The sequence below is a fragment of the Crocodylus porosus genome, unplaced genomic scaffold (genome assembly GCF_001723895.1).
Source record: "Crocodylus porosus isolate Cpor-Errol unplaced genomic scaffold, CroPor_comp1, whole genome shotgun sequence".
Lineage (NCBI taxonomy): Eukaryota > Metazoa > Chordata > Crocodylia > Crocodylidae > Crocodylus > Crocodylus porosus.
Window position 1 is genome coordinate 8,506,780 of NW_017728931.1, and position 16,722 is coordinate 8,523,501.

The 16,722-nt window shown below is 47.4% G+C and overlaps 1 protein-coding gene across 6 annotated transcripts in view; it reads right to left on the minus strand.

Moving 5' to 3' along the window:
- A2ML1 (alpha-2-macroglobulin like 1) overlaps nt 1-16,722 on the minus strand; it is a 57,269-nt gene that overhangs the window by 20,296 nt on the left and 20,251 nt on the right. For 3 of the 6 annotated variants that reach the window (XM_019544144.1, XM_019544142.1, XM_019544143.1), the window contains exons 6-21: nt 16,375-16,395; nt 15,488-15,647; nt 15,198-15,282; nt 14,583-14,706; nt 14,102-14,216; nt 13,401-13,510; nt 12,947-13,114; nt 9,938-10,177; nt 8,994-9,057; nt 8,647-8,792; nt 8,255-8,404; nt 7,403-7,585; nt 6,414-6,477; nt 6,129-6,237; nt 5,444-5,672; nt 4,917-5,046 (exon numbers count right to left, since the gene is read on the minus strand). In XM_019544144.1, the coding sequence (XP_019399689.1) occupies nt 4,917-5,046; nt 5,444-5,672; nt 6,129-6,237; nt 6,414-6,477; nt 7,403-7,585; nt 8,255-8,404; nt 8,647-8,792; nt 8,994-9,057; nt 9,938-10,177; nt 12,947-13,114; nt 13,401-13,510; nt 14,102-14,216; nt 14,583-14,706; nt 15,198-15,282; nt 15,488-15,647; nt 16,375-16,395 (2,098 nt within the window). The other 3 variants (XM_019544145.1, XM_019544146.1, XM_019544147.1) reach the window with 3 other exon arrangements.

Consider the following 16,722-nt stretch of genomic DNA (forward strand, 5'->3'; position numbering starts at 1 on the left):
TACCTGCAGGAGCTGATCTCAACACTGCCTGGCTGCCACGTGCATGTGTGCGCACGCATATGCACATAGTGCCCCCTGTCTGATCACCCTCCTCCCACTCCCGCTATCCCCAAGCAGCCCCTCGCAGGCTGGAACTCTGCCACCCTGCGAAGGGAAATGCATGCCTTTCCATGTTTTTCTTCTTTAAAGGAGAATCCATTTTTTAAGTTTGTTTGCAACTCTTTCATATATTCTTGCAACCCACTTTTGGATCGCAACCCATAGGTTAAGAAACTCCGAGCTAGATGACCTCTTGGGGCCTCTTTTCTGGGATTCTATGATCCTGTAGAAACCCAAAGTACAGGACCATAGCACCACAGAGAAACAAGGCTGGAAGAGAACTCAAGAGGTCATCTAGTCCAACCCCCTACTCAAGGAAGGATCATCTCTGACAAAAATCATCCCAGAAAGGTGTCTGTCTAACCAGCTCTTGAAAACTTCCAAGGATGGAGATTGCTCAGCCTCTCCTGGTAGTTTGTTGCAATGATTAACCATCCTCACAGTGAGAAAATTCTTTCTAACACCCAACATTTATCTCCCTCATTACAGTTTAAGGCCAATTTCTCCTTATCCCATCCCCAATGATTGTCTATCACCATCCTCTTTTACAACCACCCTTCAGGTATTTGAAGACTGTTATCAATCCCTATCTCCCAGTCTTCTCATTTTCAGTCCTAAAAACCCCAGTTCTGATTTCCTCCCCCCACCCATAAGTCATGTTTCCTAGCTCTCTAAGCATTTTGTTGTTCTTTTCTGGACTCTTTCCAATGTGCCCACATCCTTTTTGAAGTGCAGTGCCTAAAACTCACCAGTGCTGTATAAAGTAGAAAAATCACTTCCCCTGCCTTTCAGGCAACACTTCTGTTAATACAACCTGGCACACTATTGGCTTTTTTGGCAACAAGGGAACACTGTTGACTCTTATTCATATTATAGTCTACCATAACCCCCAGGTCCTTTTCTGCAGTTCTGTAGCCTAGCCAGTCATTCTCTAATTTGTATTTGTGCCTGTGATTGTTCCATTCTAATTATAGGACTTCGTATTTGTTCTTATTGAATTTCATTTTATTAATTTCAAATAGTTTGCTAAGACCATAAGCAGTGCCATACTGGGTCAGATGATCTGTCCCAGCATACCATCTTTGACAGTGGCAGTAGCAGAAGCTTTAGAGGGAAAGCACATGAACAGGATATATATGCAGTGATTCCCCACTGTCATGCCTTCCCTGGTATCTACCATTATTAGTTTAGGGGTGTCATAGGATACATCATACATCCCTGACAGTTCTGTACAAGAGCTATAAATGGACTTATTCTTCATGAATTTGTCTAAATCCTTGATGAACCTGATTATACTATCTTCCTCCACAACTTTTAGAGCTTGTTGGCACAGAAAGTGAACTATGCACTGCCTAAAAACAAGACTTTCTCTTATTTGTTATAAACCTATCTCCTGAGTTTGAATGGGTACCCCTTAATTCTTCTATTTTGAGACCCAGTGAATAACAGTTCCTTATTCACTTTATCCATACCCTTCATAATGTTATAGACCTCTAGTATAACTCCCACCTCAGCCTTCTCCTTTCCAAACTGAAGAGTCCTAGACTCCTCAGTTTCTCCTCTCACAGCATACCCCTGGTCATCCTGGTTGCCCTTCTCTGTGCTTTTCCCAATTCTGCTACATCCTTTTTGAGACGTGCAATCCTGAAGTGCAAACAGTGTTCAAGAAGTGGGTGCGTTATGGATCTATATAGTGGCATGATCATGTTTTCAGTTTTATTTTCAAATACCTTTCTCATGATACCCAACATTTTACTGGCTTTTTTAGTCACCACTGCATATTGTGGTGATATTTTTAGCAAAATACCTACCAAAACTACAAGGTCTCTTTCCCAAGCCATAATACTTAGTTCAGAGCACAACACTGTGTATGGATATTTGAGGTCATTTTTGCCCATATACATTATCTTGCACTTGTTGACACTGAAGTACATCTACCGCTTTTTTGGCCCACTCACTTAGTTTTGTGAGATCTTTCTGCAGTTCCTCACCATGAGCTTGGGATTTGACAACCCAGAATAATTTAGTATTGTCTGCAAAACTGAAGGTTTCACTGGGCACTCCGTTTTCTAGGTCATTAATGGAAATGTTGAACAAAACCAGGCCAACTACAAGTCTCTGGGGACCACCACTATTGACCTTCCTCTGTCCTGAAAAGTGAGGATTTAGCCATACCCTTTGTTTCCTATCTTTTAACCAACTTTTGACCCACAAAAGAACCTAACCTCCAATCCCATAGTAATTCACTTTTAACAGCCGTTAGTGAGGGGCCTTGTCAAAAGTTGTTTGAAAATCCAAATATATTATATCAACTGAAACGTCCTTGTCCCCATGGTTGTTAACAGCCTCAAAAAATTCCAGCACATTGGTGTGGCAGGATTTTCCTTCACAAAAAGGCTGACTCTTCCCCAGCATATCATATTTACCCATGTGACAGCAGATTTTATTCTTTATTATGGAGTCTACCAACTTGCCAGCGAGAGAAATGAGACTCACTGGTCTTTATTTCCCAGGATCACCTCCCGAGCCCTTTCTGAAGATGGGTGCTATGTTGGCAACCAGCCAGCCGTCTGGCACAAAAGCCATTTGTAACAAAAGGTTACATATAACTGCTCCTAAAAGTTCTGCAATTTTCATCCTTTAGAACTCTTGCGTGAATACCATCCACTCCCCGTGATTTATCAGTGTTTAATTATTGGTTTGTTCTAAAACCTCCTATGCTGAAGACTGTCACTTCAATATAATGCAGTTCTTCCACCTACATGCTAGGAAGAATTGATTTGGGGCAGGAACCCCCCAATATCCACTGCAGTAAAAACAAACGGAAAGAATTAATTTAGCTTTGTTGCTTTGGTCCTATCATCCCTGAGTACCCCTTTCATACTTTTGTTACCTAATGGTCCCACCAAGTCTCTAGCTGGCTTCCTGCTTCTGGTGTAATTTTAACAAGTTTTCATTGTTAACAATCCTTAGAGATTTTTTGTTCATCTAAGTTTGCTTTTATATGTGACCTGCCAGAGTTTGTACACTTTCCTGTTTTCCTCATTTAAAGATTCTGCTTGTATTGGCGTGCTTGATGCTCTTTTTTGATTTACTGTGCATACTTTTCCTGAGCCTCTATTTGGGTGTTTTTAAACAGCTTTGAGGCTACCTGCTGGCCTTACACATTTTTGACTGCTCCTTTTAGCTTCTTTCAAACTTCCTCATATTCGTGTAATTTCCTTTCCAAAAGTTGCATATGGGAGTGGTGGATTTATATGGCTTACTCCCCTGCCCTGGAATGTTGAATTTGATGATATTATGATCACTTCTACAAAGCAGGACACCTATAGATAGCCAGTAATGGATCCAGGAATGGGGCAAGAAACGTGCAGCCCGTTACTTTGGCTGTGCCGTGCACGTGTAGTGAGCTCTGAGCTTACTGCCTGGTCGGTGCGGGCTCCTGATGGAGTTCTGTGGGAGCAATGAGCTTTCAGTGCAACAGCTGATTGGGACAGGAGCTGATTGGAGCTCCTGCTTTTATGTAGTCTTAGAGCCCAGGGGATGTGTTGCTACTGCTGTTCACCCCTTCCTTGCCTCCCACTTCCTGCTGAGCTCAGGAGTAGGGGAAAGGAGGGGTAGCAGGCCTGCCCCCCTGGGCTCCTCAGCAATGTGAAAGTTAGACTCAAGACCAAGAGCCTACGCATGGCATAGCCAAAAGGGGTACAACCTCACCACTTCACCCTTCTGAATCTGCCCCTGCAGAAGCCTCTTAAACTAGGTCCCGTATGTGAATCAGGATTAGAGCTAAAATTGTTTTTTCCTCTTGTGGGTTTCCAAGGCAAGTTGTTCTAAAACAGGCTTGTCCAACATACGGTCCTTGGGCCACCATGTGGCCCGCCGAGTCATTTTCTGAGGCCTGAGGTGCTGCAACGGGAAACAAAAGTAACCGCTGTTTACTTCCGTTTCCACATCTTGTCCCTCCCCTAGCCCCTCAGCAGCTTCCTAATGCAGGGAGGGGGTCCTTTGGATGGCCCACTGGGTGATAAAAAGTTCATGATCTGGTCTCACATTCAAAAAGGCTGGACACCCCGTTCTAAAAAGTAGACATTATTTCTGCATCTTGCCCTAATGAGGTATTTACCAAGTTTGTGTGAGGCTAGCCGAAGTCTCCCATTATTGTTGCCTGTCTTGATTTTAGGATTCCTCTAATCTCTCTTAGCTTTTATAATCACCTGCACCCTCATGATCAGGTGGTCGGTAGTATGATCCTAGTATCCTGTTCCTTTTATTCAAGCATGGAATTTCTACTCAAAGAGTTTCTATAGCGTTTTCCCTTTCAGATAAGATTTTTATGCTGTTACTATCTATACCACTGATTTTCAAACTTTGTTTTGGCTGTGTGCCCCTTTACCTGCCAAATGTTGCTGCTCCTACCCCCAATACTGATACGTCTCTGTTGACACTAATGTCAAGTACAGCAATGCAATCCTTCCCAGCTTCCTGCTGTGATGCAATAAGGGAAATGTTTTCTCATGTCACAGGGCTCAAAGCAATCTGCACCTCTGTACTTCATATGTAGTTTTGCCCAAGGAGCCAGGCACACCATGGGAATGAGCATAAGGGTTCACAACAGACTGATGTACAAGGTATGGCAATGGAGTAAAGAGTGGGAGGCAGGACAAGTGGACTACTGATCTGATTGAGTGGAATAAACCAGACTCTTGACGTAACTGAAGCAGCCATATAGGATACTGGATTGGCTAAAACAATTGTTTGAGCTGGCCCACCAATACATTTGCTCCCTGTTCTCCCCTTATTTCCTTGAGTCCTCTTACCCAATTTGGTGGCTGTCACATTCCAATAGTAGGTTTTTGCTTCATCGGTGCATAGGCAGCTAATGTATTTGCAGCCTTTGCATGAAGCCTTTGCCTCATATTCCTCAGTCTCTTCCAGGATCACCTGGATCTGTGCAAAAGAGCAAGGGAGGCAGTAAGCAGACACTATAAAACTGTGAAACTATGAAACACAACTAGGGCAGGATATGGAGAAAAGGGCAAAGGGTTACCCATTTGCCTTCTCTGATGGGGAAGTTCAGCAGCAGAGATAACCTTTTGGATCTGAAGCCAAAGCTTCCCAGGGGCCCAGATATGCCCATGCACGCGCCAGCCCACAGACTTGCCCACAGTGACTCTACAGATTTCTGAGGCAGCTGGACCCTTGGGTGCCTGCCCTCACCTCCTGTTGCCTGAGGGAAGTATGAGGACAAGATTCCTCAAGACAGATTCCTGATTCTGTGCATGTGGGTGGGGAGCTGGGCACAACCCCACTGGACTCAGCTGACCATAGCTGGAACACGCCTCACCCTCATGCAGTGTTTCAGGTAGTTGAAGACAGTGGCCGTCAGCATAAATGACTCCCCACGGATCACAGAGTAAGGCAGGGCCAGATCCACGAAGATTGGCTTGAAGGCAACCAGCCCCACTGTAGGTGACATCCCAAAGCCACTGCTCTCTGACACGCAGAACATGTTGGCCTTCCACTCTGTGATGGTGTCAGGGATGTTGAACAGGACCAGAGCCTCCTCTGTCTCACTGCAGAGAAATCAGATCCCCATGTTTGGCAGGGAGAAGAGGTTCTCAGGGAGGGAAAAATAATCCACTGATGATAAATGCTAACACTTGGGTTAATTCTAGCACCTTACGGCCACAGATCTCAAAGGCCTTCTTGGCATTAGGACTAACCTCTCAGGAGGCAGAGTAATATCATGGTCTCTACCTTGCAGACAGACAGGATAGGGAGAGTAATTGCACATATTCATATAGTAACTTGGTGTCAGTCACAAAATCAACACAGGTGCCTTCCCCCACGCCCAAGATCCTGTTGCCCTTCCTCCAACCCTGCCAACCTGTGCTTTAGAACATTAACACTCCAGACCCCGAAGCCTGGGCAGTTTGATTCACAGCAGCATTTCCAAGCCCTGCCTTTGGACCAAGCCCTCCATCACCTCCCACTTGCCCTGCTCTTCCTGGGATCTGATCCAAAATTACTTGATGAAATAGAGGTTCCAGATCCATGTCTCAGGGAAATACTGCCGGACTTGGGAGTCACTGGATCCCAATTCCTCTCCTCCCAGAAGAGGAAAAGCCTGGGGTATTCCTGGAAAACAGATAACACCAGTCAATTGGCTGCTTTCTCACAGACAGTCTCTGAGATGTACTGGACAACAGACACAAGGCAAGGAGGGAAGGGGGACAAAGCAGATGATCCCCACAGACATGACCATCAAGTGGATTAAGGGAGCAAAAAAATGAGAGAGACTGGGAACCCCTTACCATTAACTGAACAATCCAGAGGTTTCTTTATTTTGCCATTAGACAGAATTTTCAAACCTGTGTCCTGCATTAAATTAGAGAATGGGTGGAAATGAGACACTGGTAAAGAAGGGCTTTAAATATCTTAATATGTACCATTTGTTCCATTGCCTTGTCTTGTCTTTGCCTTTCTGCTTATCTTGGGTTCTCATCTCCCCTTCTCTGCCTTCTCCCCTGCCTAGGAATCCACAACAAGGACACTGACTGCATGATCCATGATCTATCTGATCATACTGTTTGCCCTTGCATGGGACCGTTCATCCCATGCTGCAGCAGGGTCTCTAGTGGACAGTGGGATCAGTCAGCACATGCAGTGCGCCTGGTGCTAGCAGAGCTGAGGTCACATTGCAGAGGTCATGAGGCACTTCTCCCCAACGGTCCAGCTGTAAATCTGATGCCTAACTAGGAGCAGCTGGAGCTGAATACTTGAAAAACTAGCTCTGAGTTCAGAGAGACTGAAAAGAAAAAAACAGACGTCAACAGTGTTCCTTCTGCTGACAAAAATCTCATCTCTTTTTTGCCACTGGACAACTAACAGCTCACCATACATTGATCCCATCTGCTTCTGTCAAGTGACTTCTGGGTTCAAGTGCAACCTTTAGAGTCAACCCATTAAGTTCAACAGAGTTGAACTCCAGGGATTAATGTGATGCAGGCACCTCAGACCAACAGAGTCTAGTTTGCTGGCAACGAAAGAACTAACTTCACTCTCTTCTGATTCGTAAACAGAGTAAAATTGTTGTAAAGTAATTGAGAGATGGATGGAAGGGCAGGGGGAAATTTTAAAAGGGACCCTATTCACAGGAGCATGGCACTTCAAGTCATATTTCTGTTGCAATAGCATGGTTCTAGTAATGGTATAACCTCACTAAGGCCTGTCTCACAATGGAGGGGTTACATGTCTTCTCTCCAAACTAAGAAAAACTGCTGTAGGGTATGTGGGAAGCTACCTTGAGAAAGCTGAAGAAGTCAGCCCCTTGGTCAAACCATAAGGTGGAACGTCTTTGACGGTCCAGAGGCACAGGTTCTAGGTCAGGTATAGAAAATGGCCTCACTCCTGGTATATAGCAGTCAATATCCTCATCAACTTCATAGGGGTAACCTCCACTTGGGAAAGAGAACATGCCATACACCTGCAGAATCACAAATAGACCTAGGAAACCAAACCACTGATGCCAAGGACAAAACACTTGCCCCTAACCCTTCATTCCAGATTTTAATCCCAGACACCCTGTGTTCTCCCATCACTGCTGAGACCAAGATGGATACAAATAGATCTAAATGCTGGTTTTGGTCATTATTAATGAATTCCAGTTCCCAAGCAGAGCTTGGACACAAATCAGGAATAAAACAAATCTAGTAAAAAAAAAAAAAAAGACATCTTATTCCTCATTTCTTGAACAATTAAAAAAGGAAAAAAAATCTGAATAGACATGTGCTATGCTAAATAACTGCTTAAATAAATCTGCATGGACAAGGTGCATCTTTCTGGTTAGTAAAAAAGAAATGCCAAATTTAATATAAAGTCTCTATCAATACATTTAAATCGGTACCAAACTACCTTTAAGAAAATAAATGAGAACAAATGAAAAATGAAAACCAATTATTGAAATGAAAGTTTCCTGTTTGCTGACTTAAATCACGAGTAAAGAGTGTGAAAGTAAAAAGCTTTAAATTTAGCTTCAAGCCCAACTCTCTCCCCATGGACATGGACATCTGCCACTTCAATTCCTACTACAGAAATGCCTACACCATTCTTCCTCTCCTATCACTCTCTCTACCATTTGCAGTGAATTACTCACACTGCCGCTGGACAGCTCGGTCTCAGGAGCACGGAGCAGGACACTCTTGTCCACAGCACGGACAGCACACAGTGAGTTAGGCACTGCCCTCAGCCGAAGAGTCACAATTGCCCCTGGCAAGTCCTGCTTCTGGGAGAATTCCAGGGTGACCTAGAGCAATGGATTGTGAGAAGGACAGAGTCTGAAACAGGACCAGAAAAGCAATAAAGGGAAAGGAAATGGCTGAACTGGAGAAGGAAGAGCTCTCCATGGGGTGGCTGTGGTTCCCATGATGCTTATGCTGAGGTTCTGTGTATGTACTTGCCCTGAGCTGAAATAGCCAGCTGTCTCTCCCTCCTGTTTCTTCTTCCTGAACCCATCCCAGGCCCAACCACCCCAGCCATAAGCCTTACCTGGTTCTTGAAGCACGTGGCAACCTTGAACTGGAATGTATCAGCAACAATGCCTCCATTAGGGAACATGGTGTAAACCACCAAGAACGGGTTGGGAGCCAACTGGGAGGTGAAGGTGAGAGGGATGACAAACAAGCCCTCCCAAGCTGAGGGGAGAGAGGAAGATGAGAACTCATCCAACAGGTCTGATACCTGTTCCACCTGCCCACCTCAGCCCATCTCTAGCCCTTGGGCCCATTTCATGCTGCCTCCCCTCAGCCACTTCTTTGTGATTTTAAATGATCACTGCAGTGCAGCACTGGAAGGATTTTGCTCTTCATTTCAGGAAAGGTGCCTGTGGGACTTACCGGTATCTGTTGTGATGTTAATGTGTTTCTGACCATCCATTATGAGTCGCCCATTCCCCACCACCTAGGAAAGGAAGTCAAGCATCCCAAATAAGTCCACCTAAGGAAATAGATGCTTCCTCCTCCCTCATATCTCCACTCTGAGTCTCAGATGATGCATCTCCAGGTTTTCAACCAGTGGGAAAAGTGAAGTCAAAGGGAGGACAGGTTCAGGCAGGGAAACAGATGGTATGGAGGAAAAACAAGTTCTCTGCCTTCATTTAAGGGCTCATGAAGGCAGAAATCAGAGAGGAGAGGTGTGTCCTGTGTGGACTGCACACTGTGCAGGAATAGAGAGCGATGGATACTACCTAGGAGATGGTGGCTTGCATTTGGAGGGCAATGTGCCCACAGGGGTTCATATGGAAGTGCATGCCTTGGGATGGAGAGAGATGAGAAAAGATTCCAGTCCTGCAGGAGACATATTGGGTAGCATCAACAACTAAGGGGAGAGTGCTGCAACTGGAACAGCAGGTCTACCAGAAGCAGATGTGTGATGAAGTTGCCTCCCATCCCCACCTCCCCACATTGCTCTCTGATGGGAAGTGAACCAGCAGGGAGAAGTTTGCTTGGGGACCTCCCTGGGGAATTTCAAAAGAAGTTGGCTGTCCAATCCTGGGGGAGCAGGGGGCACCATGAGAGAGGAAGGGGATGAGCACTCTGCTTCAGGGTGCAATGAGAGGGTCAGGAAGGACAGGGGAGGAAGAGCTGACAGAAATGCTCTCTCCTCAGAGCCTTAAGGATTAAATCAGATGGGATAAGAGCTTCAACCAGGGGACTCTCAGCTTCAGTTCCTACCTCACCACCCTGCCAGCACCTCTTCTGCTGCTCCCCACTCCCCCACATGCAGGCTTGCATGCACACACTATCTTAACCTCTGTCTACACTTTGGTCCAGGTGCTCACATAGAAAGAAAAGAGGATTTCCGTGGCTTCATTGCCATCTTCTCCCAGGTCTGTTGGGTCCACATTGTATTCCACCTGGACTTCCTGTGGCTGGTAACAGGGCAGCTCTTCCCACCGACGCTGGATTTTCAGGTGGCTCTTGGTGGTGGTGTAGTAAGGCTGCAGGCGGAAGTAAGCATTCTGGTAGTCTGGAATGGTGTTTCTGGACTTGGGCCCTGGATCCTGGAACTTGAACCTTCCCTGGAAAAGAAACAAAGGCAGTAATGCACTTGCTGTGACACTGCAGGTCCTGAGAGAACTGTAGTGGTCTTGGCCGGTGTGTGCACGCACATCTGTGCATGCTTGCATGTGTGTGTACAGGCATGCATGTGTTGGAAAAGACCCGGCACAGTCATAACAAGTGTGGGCCCTTTAACTGATTCTGAAGCTATGTAACAGATATTAAGTGCATGATCTGAGATAGCAGGGGATGGGAAGAAGGCAGGGGGCTATATTTGCATTTCAAAGTGAAACCTGTAAGGGGTGAGAGACTAGAATGGCTAAGAAGAGGCAAGAGACAGAGATGCTGAACACTTGACAGTCATGAGAGTTGAGAGACATGGGATAGGTGAGGGACCCAAGTGAGAAAGGGGGATATAGATCCTTAGAAAAACCCAGATAAAGATGAGGCCTGTGGGACCGCCTTCACCCCTAAGATGACCTGCAAATCCCCCAGAAAGACTTTCCGAATACCTGGCTGCAAGGAAACACTCTGCTCTCAGGGTTACATAGATTCATAGATTGTAAGGGGCTGGAAGAGACCTTGGAAGATCATTAGGTCCAGCCCCCTGCATCAGGCAGAAAAGACAACTGGGGTCAGGTGACCCTCCAGTCTCCTCTTGAAGATTTCCAGGGTAGGTGATTGCACTACCTCTGGAGGGAGCTTATTCCAGTCTGGACACCCTGGCTGTAAGATCTATGAAAGGTTTTCTGTTGTCTTTTTGGTTTATTATGCTGCATTTAAAGTTAAGCTAAGTTGTGTGTTGTCAGTCGGCCCATCTACACATTCATTAATGTGTTTTAGGTAATGTGCATTTAATCTAGCACCTCCACTGTGAGGTACTAGAAAAATGCACACTACCCTATTTTAATGTTCACAGTTTTTTGTGATGCTTTAATGCACGTTAAAATAGTCTAATGTGCTTTAAAGTGTACATGTAGACATACCCAGTGGCTGTCTCTTACCTTAGGCAAAGTTTTTCTGTTGTGTTTTTTTGTCTTATGTTTGAAATTGCATCTTGCTGTGCTCAATAAATGCTCTTTTCAGAGAACAGATTATTCATGTTCAAGCATTTGTATCTTCAGTGCCACTACCTAAAGTCTAATATTAAGTCTGGTAACATCATGGTCAGCTCAGAAGACCTAATGCTGCTATGACTAACACATCTCCTCCTTTAGATCAAGCCCTGGCAGCCTGTGCTGTAGGGCAGGAGGCCCAACGTTCTGTCCTCAGGTACTTTACAGCAGATGAGCTGCATTGCCAAAGACTTATGATAATGTGAGACTTGTGAAAACAGGTAGTAAATACATAGAAATGGCCCTATAGTAGTCATAGACCAGGAGTATCAAACATAGGGCTTACAGGCTGGATCCAGGTCAAGAAGCCACGGGCATGGGTTAACTCTGTTGTCACGCATCCTGCCACCAAAATCTCAGGTACAGAGCCCCACTGAGGACTTGTTTCAGCAGCAGTGTTAACCACTGGGACTGCCTGAGCCAACACAGTGGCACAGAGAGATGTGGAGGTTAACGCCACTGCCACTTGCCCTGATACTGGAAACGAGTCTGGATTCAGCCTGAGGCCACATGAGTTTGACACCCCTGACACAGAGCAAAGTTATGTAGAACGGAGATGCATGCTGGGTTATACCCTGAAGCCAGTTAGCAAATACTTGATATTAGGAAGAAATTTTCTTTCTGGATGTTCAACTATCATTTTCCATTAATGGGCTTCTTGCAACTTCCTGTGACATTCTGCAACAGCCATTGACAGAGGCAGGATTTGAGGTATATGGGAAGTCCCATGTTGTACGTTTACCCACTCGGGCACCTAACAGGCTATTCTAGTATGTCATTAAGCAAACCTGACAGGGAACAGCCTGGTTGCAGGATGGATAAAACCTGAACATCAGCCACAGACAAGGCCACTTGTCTACAACCGTAGACAACCAGGGAGTGAAAGGCCCCAGCCATATCTATCTGAAAGTGTGGTTGGAGGTCCAACAAGGCTGCTTTTCCACACATGGTGGGTGGCTTGTCTTCTATAACAGTTCAGTGATGACTGAACTGACTTCCCTATCATCTACTGGAAGACTATCAGCCTCATATTGAGTGACTGCTGACAATGCTGACCCTGGGTCCAGCTTGGGTAATTCAGTTCAGCTACCCTAGTGAAATGCTATCACATAACCACACCCCAGGGACAAGAACCCAAAGCAAATCCCTTCCCATCCCAGGACTGGCACTGTTGGCAGTACCTCAAGATGAAGATAACAGCCTTCCAGTAAATAGGGAAGTCATCACTGAGTCCAGGGGTGACTGAAGAGGCCAATCTGAGATCTACATGCTCAGCTGCAGACATGGCATACAGTTCCAGGGGAAAGGAGTCAGTCCTGGTGATGTCAAATCATAGCTGTTTCCCTTTGCTTCTCTTGCCTACTCACCTCTATAGTGAAGCAAGTTAGCTTCAAATAGTCAATGCCCTGTTGTAAGTTATGGTGCCAGCGGGGACAACTCAATGCTTGAGTCTCCCAGGTATTCTAGGTACCCAGAAAGGGGAAACTCAAGGGGGAGCAGAGACATTCAAAGAAAGGTGACTGTTTAACACCCTCCTAGACAAGTGACAGGACCTAAGAAATACAGCAAAAGGAATCCTACAGCCTGCCCAAGTGGCACTTTGCACACCACCGCCCATATCTCTGCAGCCTCCTGGGTGAGGTACTTCACTGCACTGCACTGCAGACCACTCACCTCCAGAGACACATCACTTCCATTCCACACAGCTGTGTCCAGAGTGAAAGTGGCCACCCCAGTGCTATCAGTAATGAGGTTTTGGTCGAACTGGTTGTTCTCTGCCACAGATACCAAGATAAGCTCCTGGTTCTTCAGTATGGAGCCATCTCGGCCCAGCGCTTTAATCTGTGAGGAGAAGCAGGGAAAGAACAGCAGTGTCATGCAAACTTTTGACCAGCTAGACCTCCTCCTGAGGAGATCAGGGAGAGGGGTGTCTGTGCAATCCGGCCAGTGAGACTGGGATGGCTCAGGATAAGGTAACTGCCATTCCCACCCTTCCAGAGAGGGTGAGAAACAGAGACAATCTCTGGGTATGATAGAAAAGGTCAGCTGAGGGGCTGCCACAGCCTTCCTCTGTCCTTGGTACTAACACCATGTACCATACTTTGGGTTCCCTCTAATACCCACTCACCTTCCCACTGTAGGGGTGTCCTGGATGATAATATCTGTCTAAATCCTCAAAACTTAGTGAACCAGCTCGTTCAGACATAGGTGCAACATGAGTGGTGTTTGCTTCCAGCCCTTTGGAAGACAGACAAGATGTGCAGTGAGCCAGTGAACAGACCTGCCCATCAGCCATGGCCTGACCCCGGAGCATCACAGGAAACAAGTGGCAAAATACCCCACCTCCAGTCTTATCATTATAAAAGGGAAGGTGGCCACAGTGCAACTGAAGCCTGTCTGTAACCCTTGTGTGAGAGCCTGGGTAGGAGCACAAGAGCTAAAAACCCCTCTTTGGCTAACGGAAGAGTCCCGTGCCTGCAAGGACTCCAGAGGCACAGAGGCTCATACAGTACTGCAGGGGACAGAGCATGTAATTCAGCAGCATGGTGCAGAGGGCATTGTCCATCCATGGCCAGTGGAACAGTACATATTCCCAGCAGGGCTCAGAGTCAACAAGGAACTCAGCAAAGATGAGGTAGTAGGGCAGGCACCATTGTGAATCTCCAAATGTAAGAGGCTGCCCTGTCCATCTCAGAGATGGTTCCAGCTGAATTGTTTCCATCTTCCACCACCCCTGAGAGCTTCAGTTTTAAGGAAAGGAGAAGCAGGAAACATCCTTGCATGCATACGTGCAAGCACACTGCTCAGCTAGCAAGCCTCATGGTTTACCTGTTCCAGCTTCCACCAGTGTGGCTTTCACCTCTATGCTGTGGCGAAACCTGTAGTTGACCAGGTTGAAGAAGGACATGTTCACGGAGGCTGAGATGCAACCAGTTTGGTCGGTCTGGAAAATGGGCAAGGAGCACTCATGACAATTGCTGACAGGCAGCCTCATGCCTGGTAACCCAGAGGAAAGCCACAGGCAGATGACCAACCTGCTGGGTGGCAAAGGCTCAGGCATGCTTGGCTTGCTCAGGGTGTGGTGAGCAGCGTTATTGGATGTGGAGGTGGGACTGTGGAGAAGGCACTGTTCTCTCTGACTCAACAGACACCCCCATGCAGCAACCTGGTGCCAGGGCCCTTTGGGAAGTGCCCACTGTGCCAAGTTGGCATTATGCTCTCTGTCACATTCATCTGCCCTGACCTGCTTTTTCCGTCTCCCCACCTGCTCCCACCACCCTCTTAGACACCCTTCCTGCTACCTCCTCACCTGGCCTGTGTACTTCCAGCAGAGGTCTGTGAGAGTTGATGACATGTGGTCAGTGTACCAAATGCTGGTTTTTTGACACGCAGAGGCCTGGATTGTGCCCTGAACAGGCTTCCCATATGTGTACCTGCCCAGGAAGGAAAACCAGAGATTAGATGTATTCCAACTTCTGCCCTCACTCCACTGCCCTCTTTTTCCCTTACATGAATGGGCATGTATATATTAATATGCCCTGCAGCATCGTTTTCTATGTCACTTCCACAGCTCTGCCAGCACCCTTCTCTGATGCCCTGCAGCTCTACTGCTATTCCAGCCCTGGGCTCCCCACATGGCTCTGTAGTTACAACCCATTTTGGCTCACAGTGACTTTCTGCTTTGCTCCTGGAGTCTACATGGGGAGGACCTGCCTCCCAGTTGGGACACTGCTGAACATAGCTATCCACTGGGAGCTATGCTGGGAGTCACCAAAATGCTTGGATCAGTTTGTGAAAAATCTTTGTTGGAGCTCAGAGCCCCCAGAGCTAGAGCTAAACCTTCCCGCCCACTGTTTGACAGGACCTCACACACTTTCTGGTCCACTTCTCCCTTCAGTCTTGACCAGGGACCCTCCAATCTTACCTGCCACAGACCTTCAGTGGAAAAGCTGTGTCATATGTGAAGACCTGGGAAGGCTCTGTCACCATCACTTCAAACTTGGGTAGCACTGGGAGAGAGGAGATAGGAGAGGGAGGGTTCAGAAAGGAAGCAGGCTGGCAGACCAGCCCTGAGCTTGGGCAGCCTCAGCAATGGCATGCCCCATTTGCCCTTTAAGCATAATTCAGCAGGATACAGGCTTTCCTCACAATGGGGCTCCCCAGGGGCTACTGCCAGAGGCTTCTCATGCCCCCTCATCCTCACCCCCACCATACCATACTCCTCCACAATGAAGGTGCTGGAAGTCCCCCTGCCAGGCACGCTGACGGTATAGCGCCCCAGGGGCAGCTCAGCAGCCAGCTGGAAGGACAGTTGTGTGATGCCTCTATCCGGTCTCACATCAAGCCACTGGCCAATTCGATTATGGTTGGGATCCTGCCTCCATCAAAAGAAACCAGATCAAAGTCCCTCCTTGCCCTCACCCCCCATGCACACACTCTCCTGCTGCAGTCTGAGAGATGGGCTCAGAGAGGGCCCTGTCTGATCCTGTTTCTTGCTTTTCAGGGGCTGCTGCAGAGGCTGAGGTGAGTGCAGCAGAGGCTGAGGTCCATATCTGCAAGGCTAGCACCAGGTGAGCAGAGCTGCCTTACAGGCCATACTATTCCTGGAGCTGGGAAAGTAGTGGGCACGGAGCTGCCTGCCTGACTGCCACGTGGGCTGGCTCTGTCATTTCTTGTGGGTTTGCACCCCAGCCCTGGCCTCTGGCTCTCCCAGGGCTGGTGGGGACTGAGAATACTCTGAACACTGAGTATTCACCGAAGAAGCCAGGGCACATACCCCACAAGGCTGAACCACCTGTGCCGTGCTGTGAGGCACCCAGTCTCTACCCCACATTCATTCTCCTCTGGGCTGCTGGGAAGACAGAAACACTGCAGGGCCCAGCCTGCCACCCAGACTTGGGGTTGCTGGGCAGGACACATCATCCCAGGTCTTGCTTTTCATTGCCTGGGGTGAAGGGGAGCTGGGAGTGCTGAAGAACCAGGTGCCATGAGACTATGAGTGCTCAGCATCTCTGAAGCTTCATCCTAATCTTGCTCTGCTGCTTGTATGCAAAGGACCAGAGATAATAAAGGCATCTTGGGGCGTACCAGGGGACACTCACCTTCAGCTCCACCAGCGGGTACTGAAAAAGAGAACCAAAGAGAATCTCCATGAGTCACCTCTATGCTGTTGGCAGGAACAGGAATCCTTCCCCCCGCTCCCCCCGCCGCCACATCCAGCTTCACAGTTCACTCCATGGGTGCCGGACTGCAGTTAAGGCACATAGCTGCCACATCCGGTCCCTGCTGCCCCCATTGAGTTCTGAGCAACATGGCCATAGATTTCATAGATTTCATAGACATCAGGGCTGGAAGGGACCTTGGGAGATCATCGAGTCCAGCCCCCTGCCCAAAGGGCAGGAAGTCAGCTGGGGTTATAGGATCCCAGCAAGATAAGCATCCAATTTACT